The 13,464-nt window shown below is 34.2% G+C and overlaps 1 protein-coding gene across 5 annotated transcripts in view; it reads right to left on the bottom strand.

Annotated features, from left to right (window-relative positions):
• Positions 1–13,464, bottom strand: part of LOC126926346 (uncharacterized) — a 31,704-nt gene that overhangs the window by 4,729 nt on the left and 13,511 nt on the right. Inside the window, exons 1-2 of one of the 5 annotated variants that reach the window (XM_050742650.1) lie at positions 1,449–2,411; positions 907–1,364 (exon numbers count right to left, since the gene is read on the bottom strand). The exons of 2 other annotated variants lie outside the window; for them this stretch is intronic. In XM_050742650.1, the coding sequence (XP_050598607.1) occupies positions 907–936 (30 nt within the window). In that variant the 5' untranslated portion in view covers positions 937–1,364; positions 1,449–2,411. Of the gene's footprint in view, positions 1–906; positions 2,412–6,927; positions 7,257–13,464 lie in introns of those variants that run through there. 2 more of the 5 variants (XM_050742651.1, XM_050742652.1) reach the window with 2 other exon arrangements.

The following is a 13,464-nucleotide window of genomic DNA, read 5'->3' as shown; positions in this document are numbered from 1 at the left end:
AAAAATACTAACATGCCTCAGTAATTTTGTTTTTGTCTTCATTTTACTTCAACGCAGTAAATCTTGATTATATTAAATTTTAAATAGTATCTTGAACATTGGTTTTCGACGTTTTTAATTTACATGTTACTTTTATTTCAGCCTGATTAATTAATTTAAATTCTTAATTTTTAGGTTACGATGCTATTGCATACATGATTAAGTAAATTTAAACGTATTTCCAATGAGTCATGACTTACATAAAAAAATAATTTATTTTTAATTATAGAGCTATTTCATTCTACAAAGCCCTAGAGTCTTTTACAATCAAAATTTGATCTTTTTTAACAATGAAAAAGGAAAGAAGAGAAAAAGAAAGATTACGTTTCTTTAATTCCACCTTACTTTATTAGCACATTATAATCAAGTCATAAAATAATTATACACCACTTGCAGCTGTTTCTTGTTCTAAGAATAAAACGTTTCACGTTCAACCCGTGTTCTTGCAAGGTTGATCAACAGATGTAAAAAAAAAAAACAGTGAATAATTGTACATTGCGTAGTAAACAAAGGAATTCGAACGGAATCAGATTATTCCCATTCTTCTGGATCTTCTTAATTACTAATATTTTAAACATTGCGTGGAAATCGTTTCTAAGATTGATGAATTTGTCCATGAGTTTGAGCAAGAAAAAGAAAATGAAATTTCTATAAAAACGATAAAATTATGCAATCCCGTTAATTGGTAATCTCTGTTCACTTCGTCAGGGATGAATGCATCTCTGTTACCATTCGATCAATACACACGATCGTAACGTCGTTATAAAATCAAACAAAGTACTAAGAAATAGTCATGAAACGCAAAATGAGAAATACAAAGAATTTGTCTAATGAATTTAAATCGATTTCTCATGCATATCCCCCTACCAACAGATCGGTCGAGTCACTCGTTGACATAAGAGTCCGTTAACCTTGTCAGTGTCTCACTGAGGTTATTTAAATAATCGACGAAACGTCAGGCGCAACTTCCACGTACGGCTTTACGATTCATAGTTTTAAGACCAGGTGTCGCATTCTCCCGTGATCCCGGCAGGAATAGAGACGCATCTTTCGACATCGTTCGCGCGCACCGCAGCTGCCTTCTTTTCCCATTGTGTTTTAATGGGCCACGTGGCAGAGAGATGTCCGAGTGTTAGTAAAGCGGCACGGAGCCGCTTTTCCACGAACGTGTCGCAACGCTAGAAGGCCAAGCCCCCATTTAGAAGTTGTTCTTGGCCTCTCCAACTCCCCACCACTGTACACCCTCTCTTTGCCCCACCACTGGCGCCGACCAACTGACAATACCCCTCTCCTCTCCTAACCTCGCAACGACACTACTGGTTTCCCTATATCAATCATATTCAGAACTTTTACCAAATATTTGCTCGTTTCGTGCGAGATAAACTTCATGTTTGCAATTTAAAACAAACCTTGAATGATAATAACAACATACGCGTCGGTATTTGATTAAATTTGAAAAGCAAACACACAAGATCGCTAGGAATATTTTCAATTTTCAAATATCACCAACTGCGGTATTCGAGCTCGAACAAGCGTTTAATCGAAATACCACTAAATAGCATTGTAGTAATAGCCGGTGTTCTCGTTTTTTTCCTCTCCATTTGTACCAAGAAAATGAGAATTATTCGCGTGGTAATGGTCCGATCATTCCGTACCTCTTACGCTGGCTTCAAAATAGCCGATCGTTTCTTAAAAACAAAGGTATCTACGAACAATATCGATGAACGTTATAGCGAGCGTCGTAAACGCCGCGAAAAAAGAATCAATGTTTTTCTTGTAACGCAATATTCCAGCGAACAGAACACTTTCGCCAGAATCGTCGTGTCACGATTAACAAACCTGCAGTTACAATAAATATTCATCGTTGCGAATATAAGGAATGAGTGCCAGTGCCGATTTCGAGAAACGATTTCACATCACGTCATCGACGAATTGGTATTATCCGGAACCCCATAATCGGTTCCACCAAAAGGCTCTGCACATGTTTACAACCCCTTTTTTCCAGTCATCGATAAGTCAGGTTACAATGCGCTATCGGTATCGGTAAAGGTAATTACCAAGATAACATTTTCCACGAATGTACAATTCTAGATACAAAATCAATCGAATATAATATCCCTATAATGCATCCTGGGGAATAATAAGAAATATAAGTATGTGCACGTACGTGTTATCTATCAGACATGATATTAAAATTACTTGTTTCATTTATTTAAGATACTAGCGAGATATTTCAATAATATCATATACCGCTTTTTACAAATAAAAATTCATTCTATTTTTTTTAACAAGAAATGTATTATCTTCGAATTATTTTCGAATGTTGTAACTAGAATCGTTCGAAGTTTGTGAGATTCATAGAGAATTCGATACCTCTAATACGAATCTTTTTTCGTTTAACGTGAACATGACAGATATTTCAAGAACAACGTACCTAGTTCTATTTTTATTTTTTAAACAATAACACCAAATGTTTAGAAACATTTTCACCTGAATTTTATCTAATCTTTCCTCCATTCTAGAAGATAGCAATTCGAGGTTGTAGTTTCATCAAACTTTGAGTTTACAATTTGCCCAAATATTATCTATGGTTACAGGTTTGTCAAGTAGATATATGGAATGATCAAACAATTATTCTGTTTCATGACGCAAACTCACTTCCTTATCGAGTATTCCTTGAAGTAATAGTCGTCAATTGATGACACGTACACGATATCGAAATTATGTGGTATTGAAATATATGTACAGTACCTTTATGAAAGTGGCTACTACGCATTCAAGCGTTGTCGTTCGCAACTTATTTTGGAATTCTAAGATTCCATGCTATTTGCCCGAAGAATGTTAATTAAAAAATCACTTCTGTTGAATCGCTTATCGCCGCTTAAATCGCTTCCTTTTTTTCATTTTTTTCTACGTAGCTTAACGCAGCTTTGCTCGCTCGCGTGAGAAATTATTTCTCTAAAATATTCGTTTCTTTCGCGAAATAATCCTTCGATCGTAGAATTTTCTAGCGATGCACTTCTCTTAAGAAAGAAGGGGGAAAAGAAGCAAGAAAGAATAGAAATTTGTTCAAAGTGAAAAAGATTGAAAACAAGATCTTATCTATCAATTAGTACCCATTACGCAGATTTGCTCCAGGTAATGTATAATTACATAAGATGTTATATGCGTTTAGCGATGCAATTTAAAGCTACTTTTCTTCGAGAATAATAATCAAAGAATGGAAAGCCGCGACACCGATATTTTATCTAACCGAACGAAGAAATCTACGAAAAGAATAATTAGGGCTCGTAATACTTCGATAGAGCGGCAGTAATTAAAAATTTTAATTTCCGTTTTCCCAAATTCCATCGTTTAGATTCTATTTGAATTTTTATCAATATAATGTACAGTAAGTAACAAGTAAAATAATATCTCGAATTTGTGTAGATTTTTTTAACGTCCGCCAGTAAGAAGAAGAAGGTGACCTTTAAACGAAACATCTACACACGCTTTGGAACATAATTAAATTATATTTTTTTTTTCTACTTTTTCGTTCTTCTGTGGAAGATTATCAAAGTACTTTGTATCTGAAAATATTTAATTTAAAAGATATTTCAACGTCAATTAGATCAAATCGAGTGTACGAAAGACAAGAAAAACATAAACATAAAAACAGCGAATTATCTTTCCTTGTCCTTCAGACGATAAGTTTTACAAGATTATGGCACTTTTAATTAAACTAATCATTTCTCGGTCCAAGTATCTTCAGACTATTTTTGTAGAAAATTAAAAAGTGCATCGAACGATGCATAGTCCCGTTTAAAGAAGCAAAGGTCACCTTGAGATGCCGAACACACATCCACCTAGACGAGATTTCCGACCGTCGCGAAGCGTCCCCCTCGAAACAAAGCGAGTTTCGTTTGAAACACTATTTCCAGTAAATGTATAATTTAACAGATGTTTCGCACGGATCGATTAGAATGAGACAGCCTGTATTTCAAACGCACATAAGTGCGAAATACACGTACAAATAGTTGTTTAAGTGTATGAATAACGAGTTTGATAGTAGACGTGTAATTACGTGTTCTTAGAATATGCGCAAAAACACTGAACTCTAGTTTAAAAGGTTTCGGGAAAAAATGTATTTCAATATTCATAGAGTACATATTATGATTTTTTATTTATGTCTATTTTAATTTACTGCTTCAATAACATCGAGTTTTCCTCGGTACTGCTTTATAGTTTACATACATGCTTCTTGTATTTATATGTTCAATGATTGTTATATCACATCCATTTGCATCTAGTACAATAGCACTGCACATTTCGTTCCGCCTATAATTTCGAAGATTTTCTTCGTTTCTAATAAAATCCTGGCGGATTATTTTTATAAGGTTGCGAGTATTTAAATAGAAAAAAAAAAAAGAAAAAGAAAGAAGAGAAATAAAAAGAATGCAATAACATAAGAATCGAATTTGTGGATTCTGTAAAACAGAAATACGGCCATGTTTTGTTCATTAATTTCGATTTTTTACTATTCACAGTAGCCCTGATCTTTATTCTTCCTCGACCATCTGTTCTCTCCTGTCGTTGGAATGCTAAGGGGAGTGGAAACGGCCGAAGGAGAGAGAAGGAGAGAAAAATCTTTCTTCGAGCAACGAGGACTTCGCAGAATCGGACGTCGTAGTTTTATTTGAGGAAACAGAACGAGACTCTGATGGAGGGCCACAAAATTAGAAGAAATCTAAGAGAATATATTTTTTGTTCTATCACCGAGAGATTTAGGACGTAAAAATGCACCAGCAGGAATATTTATAAGAAGAAATAATTTCTTTCTTTTTTCCTTGTCATTCTCACTTATTAACCACATACCTGTTTATTACGACACGACATTTATCATTTCTGTAGTTATCGTTTTATTATTCGAACGTAGATGTTCCAAATATGTACGAACGAATTAGTTAAAGATATAAGTAGATTACGTTGCACAATGTGCATAATAATAATTCGTTATTCGCGGTTTTTAACGTAAACGTAACTGGTGACTGTGTAATAAAGAATGTACAACACAAAATTGTTTAAAAGAGGTTAGGAAATACACATCGTTGTATAGGGCCGTTGTTGAATAAAAAGAAAGTTAGTTTGGTAAAAGAAAATTGAAATAATAAAGAAGCGGCAATAAAAAATTAAAGGATAAACGAATAAACAGCAAGAAACGATTATTACGTTCACGTGTGTAAGGATAAACGAAGAATGGCGGAGTGCATAAATTTGGTGAAGAAAAAGCAACGAACGAGTTTTACGATGCACGTTCGAAGTCATAAGGTGGTTCGAAGGCATCATAAATCGAGAGAAGGGTTTGGGATCTACCCTGTTTTCAAGGGGTCTGGCTAGAAATTCGTCTTCTTGGAAAACGACGAACTGGGCTGATGACCTATACGCCGGCGAAATACAGTTCGTCGTAGCGAATGCTAATTTTACTGGTCAACTTCATCGATGCCTCTACGGTCCTTTCGTTATACAGCACTTTTCAGAAACGGCGGCCGACGTTCGTGAATATCACAATGTAATTTACTTCTCAATTTTTTTTTTTTATCTTAAAGTAACTATTTACGAACTACAGATAGCTGAATTGGGAGCGTAAAATATTCGATATGCAGCGCCAAAGAACGTAAATATACAGGATGAGAAAGTTTTAGTTCATTTTTTTTTTTTTTTTTTTTATTAATAAAAATCTTCTATAGTGTCGAGTAATAAACAAAGTCAATTTTTTTCAACCTTCTGCGGAACAATTTTAATTTTCAAAATCTTACTAGAGCTACGTGCACCAATCGGGATTTGAATTTGTAAATGACGAGAGTAAAAGACAATTCTAGGGAATTTCGCAGCTAATTGAGCAATCACCATTTATGAATGATACTGTAGCTGGCCTCGTTATCGGCAAGATTTCCAGCAAGTATAAATGAGAAGAGGTTCCTCGAATGAGTGGCAACACGGATTTTATCACTTACAGATAAGCGTGAATTTTATTTTACAAGCCTTCGCGGAAATAAACCTGCTTCCGTGAAAGAATCGGCTTTTGTTGTTGCAAGTATTTAGAGCATTACCCTCGGGCTATTAATCAATTAATAATTTCTTTTTCCTCTGAACTAATTTGAATTTTCCATAAAACCATTTTAAAGCAACCGTTACATTGATCTAACGACGAAATTAACGTTGGAAACTTTTCCCACGAAGTACGAAATTTGCAAAACCAATTATTCCATTTCTTACATTTGTTACATTTTACATTACATTTTCTTACAATTTGTTAAATATTAACGTTCGCAATGTTATTCGAATGCGCAGTGCCAATAGGTCAGTAAAACGATTTTACAATGATAAATTATAAATATCGAAACATTGCATGTGGTCGAATTTTTATTACGAACTGGTTCGTTTCTTAACCTCTTAATGCTAGAACATCGTGCAATGCGTCGATAGAACACGAATTCTTCTATTTACTGCGGTTTTCTGTATTCCTTTTTCCTCCGTTTGTTCGAGTCATTTTCTGCGCGAAAGGAGGCCGAAAGGAACAAAAACTGATGGGAAATGTCATTCGTCTTATTGGCTAATAAAGCTCGAGATATATTTGTCAATCTTTTATGTTAAACAGAAGGAAATATTCCGGATTTCGAGTAAAAGAGCGTTGACAGTGTCCGAAGCAAACAATGAACTTGCAAGGAAAGGCCGAAAACGTAAAGCAAAGTTTCAGCCGCGGACCGCATTAAAATTCATAGGCCGACAGTTAAAACGGATGTAAATGTATCCAGAACGATGCTGGAAGGTGAAAAAATTAGCATGGAACGGTCGAGTTCTCGGTAAACGAGCGATAGAAATTGTAGAACGTCTAAAAGCGTAACTTACTGGAATATTTTAGTAATTCGGTGACAGCGAAGAAGAAGAAATCCCCCACGAAACTTTCTCCGAAAAGGCACTTCCACTTTCACCTCGCGTCTCTCGAAAATAAACCCGTAGCACTGCTAAAAATATTTCTCGTTCAATGCATGCGATAGAAACTGGCGAATTGTTTCGATTTCCCTTAAGGATCGGCAACAGTGAAATATTCGATAGAACTTCGATAATAAATAATACAGTTGTCTGGCGAATACGCGGTGTCTACTTTTCAAAGATTGCCGAAGCGTAATGCCGAGAACAGCTACCAGACCGACCGACCCAACGTAAAAGTCGGGATAGCACTGGCGCTGCTACTCACTGAATGAATCTATAATTGCTTTTGTACAGGAACATGGTGGGGGCGAGCACGTGATCCAGGGCCGAGTGGTGGGGCAGATCGTGGAAGACTCGTCGAGGGAGCATTAAGAACTCTATTTTAGCGATGGCTACGATACGGAAACGACTAACGAACCAATCCATTCAAACTTCGACTAATAGCTAGCGAATGACGCGGAATTTCAGCCTACGATTTGGTATCGTAACAGGCTATTCCACGACTATTCCACGAACGAGATGAATGAAAACGGTAAGGAAGAAATGACAAAAATTGTTGGCCTAGACTATCGTCTTCTATGTTGTGTGTTTATCACCTTAGTTATATAAACATACAGCTACAAAAACATACAAGATCGAATAGAAGATACGTATCTAGCGGATGAATATTCTGTGTATTACGTAAAAGTAAGTTGAGCAACTGTTTCTTGGAATTTCATTTTTTTTTTTTTTTTTTGTTATGCTAGTTCCTAAACTTGGAAACAAACGTTGCAGGGTACGATGAAAACAAACAAATTATGAAAAAATTTATAAAAGGAGCCTCCATGTATGCTTGTTGGAATCTGATGAACGAACACACTGATTACATGTGTATATTTTAGTAGTACACTATGTGCTATGTTAACGTAACACGGAGAACAGACTTGCAACGAATTTCGTGGTACATGCGCAGTTGCGAATCCAGTCCGCGGAAGATCTTCCGAAGAAGGATCTTAGGAGCGTGAATTTAGTTCTTAATTGATAGAAAACGCGAGTTCCGACTGGACTTTGAATCGTTAGTTTATTAGTAATTTATTGAATAGGGGTGTTTTGAACGATGCCAATAATGAAAACTCGGAGTTGGAATAAGGATTCGGTACTAGTACATAAATGGTTGGTTATCTAACAAGTTATTAGATATTGTAAAATACGTCGGATTCTCGGTAGGTTTTCCTCTACGGTAAAGCATAATAAACGACCAAATTTTGTCTCCCACGTTTCGCTTCGAGATACTCTGACGGTTTGTTTGTAGCCATTCCAAATACATTAACACTAATGTATTTTGTATGTAACAAGTAACGTTGCACAACGTGTAACTCGCACTATATAAGTTAACTGCTAAATCGTTTTCTTGGTAATTCTTTAAATTAGATGCAATTCATAGAACCTGTTTATCGTTCCGATCATATCAATCAAATATTTTAGGATGGCATTCGTCCGAGAATAATCGTTCGCGTGTCACGCGCTATTGAACAATTTTAATTAAAACAAATTTAAAAATTCATAATAACAACGATCCGTACCATGCTTAAAGCAAATCTCCATTAAATCGTTGCCAATGACAATCTTTCTAAATTAGATGCAATTCATCGAATTTGATTTGCTAATTCTATTTATAGAACATTACCAGGAAGGTAAATGTTACTCGTAACAATTGTTGAACAAGTTGGATAAAAATAAATATTAGCAAGGATTGATCGAAGCTGTCGCTATTGCATGTGCGACAGAGCACATGGCTCGCGGAAAAATGGATTCCTTTTAACTGGTTTACGTGCGATCTCGCCTCTGCTATCGCGTCATCGTTCTCGCTTACGAGTTCGTATTTCCGTGGGCCTCCCGTCGAAACGTCACGAATTCCGACGATTTGACGCCGTACACTTACGATGTTGGCTGCCAATCGATCGCCGCTGCCAGACTAGCTACCCCCTCCCCGCCGATATTCTCGACATTGGCAAACATTTCACGAACTGTTATACGATCAGAGGTTCGTAAAACTTGACAATTTTTACAAAATCGCGATACCGTAGAAATACATTCCAATCGAACGAGCGCTGTAACAATTTAATCGCCTCGCGCAAATATTTACTGAACTATATATTATTGGGAAGAGTGTATCAAATGAAAGTTGTTCTGTTTCAAGGGGGCCGTCTTACGATGACCATCGAATTTATCTGATCTGGGTGCACGCGTTTTCCAGGTCTCGAGCTATCGTTGTTCTTTTAAACGGAACTATACAATTCTTTTTATAGATTTTTATATAATTCTTTTTTTTTTCATGAAGTTCTTGATTCTTTACAGAGAAAGTATTCAAGTACCTGTATGAAGAAATGTTTAATTTGAAAAACATTTGCACGTTAACGAAATCGAGCGTATGAACAAGGAAAACGTAAACATAAAAGCACTGCGTTATCTTTCCTTGTCCTTCATACGATAAGTCTTGCAAGATTAAAGTTGAAGTATCTTTTAAACTAGCCATTTTTCGATCGAAATACCTTAACGACTTTTTGCAAAGAATTAAAAAATGCATTGCATGGTCTCTAGAAAAATGTATATTTTTATCTTATAAAAGCAAGATATTGTAACTGTTATAGAACAAATTTTTAAGGTTATGGTATAAGGGTTAATTAATTAATTTTTCATTACGAATAATCATTATCGATGGACAGAATTTGATTTTGGCTATAAATAACCGATTAAACTAAATACTATCTTTGATAACCAGTAATCGTTACCTATCGAGGACAGGAATTTTATTTTGGTTATGATTAGTCATTATCGATGACGGAAAATTAATTTTGGTTACGAATAATTATTATCGGGAATAAAAAAGTTTTCTGTTTGTTGTTAATTGTTAATTGTTGGTAGCATCACTGGCAATTAGCGCATATTTATTGGCAATATAAAAGAAGCTGATTATAAAATTTATTATATTTTTAAAAACAGCTCGAAAATATGTGAAACAGAGAATAAAATGAAAATATTGTACTACCATAACTTTTATCTCATTCGTTGTTTCACACATTTTCATACAGTTTCTTTACTTAATAAATAGGTCTTATAATTAAGTTCTTTTATGCTGTCAGTGAATAGTAATTATCAGTAATGTTAATGACAAATTGACAATAGTCGAATGTAATCAAAAAATAATGTTTTCGCAGCTGATATTGATTAGCGATAATAAAACAAATTTTTCGGCATCGATCATAGTTAATCAAGTGTAATTAGGTTAACCAAATTATAGTTAACCAAAAAAACTCCTGTTTCATTAATATTAATATTATTTAAATATTAAATTTCTGTCATCGATAATAGTTACTGATAAAAAATATTTTAATCGATATAAGTTTCATTTGAAACATTATTTCGAGTAATGTATAGCGTGTGAGGTATTTACATGGATCGATTAAAATGAGACACCCTGTATAACACCTAGCAACTGGAATTGTTCACTCAAATAAGAATTCCAAATTTTACGAAATATTATTTTTTTATTAAAAAAGTTCTATCTCTTCCATTAGTCATAACAATAAATCGATGCTTGGAAAATAACACTTATCGTGTGCCATTGATATTTAATGATAAATCACTAGATGTTTTATGTATGTACTAAGATTGTCGACGTGGATAATATTAATTGATTTTCGCGGAAAGCTACGTAACTGTTACACTTTTCGCTAGCTTTTATTGCGCCTTCCATTTTCCTTTTTTCCTTTATATTTTTCTTAAAAACTGTCCACGTGGAGATAAACGAGATTGGGAAATATTACACATTTGTATGATTTACAAGTAACGTATTTATCTTGGTTCTCTGCTTCGTCTCCACTGAATATTTGAAAAAGATAATGGCGAACAACACTAGTTCCAAAAAACGTCGAAAAACCAAAGAAACCGCAAACTAGCGAAGATACGATGATATATTGTGGTACTGAGATATATCATAATATGCTTATTTTAACATTAAGTATATTATGATAGAGAAATGTTGAAGTTATTGAAAATATTATAAATATGATATAAATATAAATATATTATAATACAGTAATAGAACACTTAGCGTATAGGTTATGAAAATTATATTGGGGACACTGCAATACAGATACATGTAGGTAACATGCTAAGAAGCAAGCGAAATTCTACTAAACGCGCACTTGTGTAAATGAAGATATACGTACTAGTCATTAAGACTCACTGCAATAAATAACATACATACATATTTAAAAAAGACAAAAAAAAAAAAAAAAGAAAAATAATGCAGGTAATAGTCGTACGTTGTATCTGACGATTGACGAAGAATTCTGGTAAAGGAAGGGACAAAAAAAGAGAAGAAAAAGACACGGACAGGAATCGAGAGGAAGAGAGGAGGGTAGAGAAAGAAAGAAAGCGAGCGAGCAGGCAAAACCCCACGGAGAAAGAGGGGGCGAGAGAGAGAGAGAGAGAGAGTTGCGCGTACCTAAGACACGTTATTCTTGTTCATTTCCAAGAATAAATCCGTAAGAATCCAGCTGGTCGCACAATACGAGTTTCTCTTAACAAAATATGCTGCTCCCTGCGTCCCTCTCCCTGTCAAACATTTTGCAAGCTTTCCGATTCACTCTAGGTCCAATATACCTGGCGAGCATTTGTTTCAAGGAAATTTTCACTGGAAACCGTGAAATCTTATCTGAGGACACAATCTTCCTTACAGAATTCTACAATATTTATCGTGAAGATTTTTCACTGCCAATATGCTACAGACATGTATATACATTAGTAAAAGGAACTTTGCCATCTTTGATGGATCAAATTTTAATACTAATGTCCTAAACTTTTTGTACATTATGCTAAACTATTTTTATGAGAAGTCGTACGTTTTAAACGAACCTCGACTCGATTTTGTTTTGAATAAATCTTTGAAAAAGTTTATCAATATTCATACTGAATATACGTATTTTATGGAAGTACAAGTATCATTGAATAATCGGACGTTGAATAATGTACATCGCTCATATTACACATATATAATAATATGTGTATTAATGATGTATATGTATATATATACATATATATTAATAATCATTGAACTGCAAATTTTTATGAATTTTTATATTTCTATGAATATAACTAAAAAAAAGAGAAGAAAAAAACAGAACGTGAATAGAAATTCGTTCCAAGTAAACTAAATATTATAAGTACTCTAGTTTGAATATTTTTACATAATTTTACATATCATATGAATTATGTGTGTAGTTTTGCGCTTTCAAATTTCCTAGAAATACAAATCACGCATCTAATAAAATATTGAAATGAGAAGAAATTAATTACTGTTTATACCACGATCATGATTCCTACTAACGAAATTGTTCTGTCTTGGAAATAAATATGTCATACTTTTATCTTCGACGATTACTGTGACATGAAAGTTTAAGCAATAACGACTACGCGTTACGTAATTCGAGCATGTGCATTCGTGGAAACTGCTATTCCAAAAACGTGTTGAAATCGAGCAAACTCACTGAACCCATAAATTTTATGAAACCTTTATCCATCATAAAAGTGTTCCCTACTGATGATACACGAAGTACAAAAGAGGAACACCTGGTCGTGAGTCACAATTCTGAGACCTATATCCTACCAGACCATGTGACGTTTCTTTCACAGTCATTCGTATCCTCTGACCGACGGATTCCGTCCGAGAACCTTTTATATAGTCCATTAAGTAGTTAGTTTGTTATTTATTTCTCTTTTGGAATACTTTGGTATAGAGTTTGCATGAACATAACCTATTCGCAAAAGATGGCGCTTGGAAGGGAAAGTCCCCTCTTATCGCCCAATGAATATTCCATTAGTTCGTTAAGTATTATATTATTAACCGTTTGATAATGTTCCAGGAGGTACTTTACGGTAATAAATTGTTTGCCAATTGTTCTTCGCGATATTTCTTCTTTTAGGTGGAACTATACATTTTTTATACGTCGTTCGATTTAGTTCTTTAATTTTTGTAATTCCCTACAAAAAAGTACCAAGGTGCTTGTATCTGGAAATGATTGATTTTAGGAAATATCTCAACGTTAATTTAGCTTCGTTAAGTTAAATTAGCTATCCTTGTCTTTTATACGATAAGTCTTGCAAGATTTTAAATTAAGATAATTTTTTTAAATTAAAACTCTTTAACTAACCTTTAAACCAATATCTTTTTGTAGAGAATTAAAAAGCGTATCGAACAGTGTACGGAAAAATATAGTTTCATTTAAGAAAGCCACGTATCGTAACTGTTACAAGAATTCTAGAGGTTATGGTATAAAAGTTGATATATTTACTTTAAAAATTTGGTTACGAATAACAACCATTGTAAATGATGAAACTTTTTCGGATTACGAGCAATCATTACCCACGACGAGAATTTTATTTTGGTTACGAATAACTATTATCGATAAT

This window comes from Bombus affinis, chromosome 17 (assembly GCF_024516045.1).
Source record: "Bombus affinis isolate iyBomAffi1 chromosome 17, iyBomAffi1.2, whole genome shotgun sequence".
NCBI lineage: Eukaryota > Metazoa > Arthropoda > Insecta > Hymenoptera > Apidae > Bombus > Bombus affinis.
This window is presented reverse-complemented; position numbering and strand designations above follow the sequence as displayed.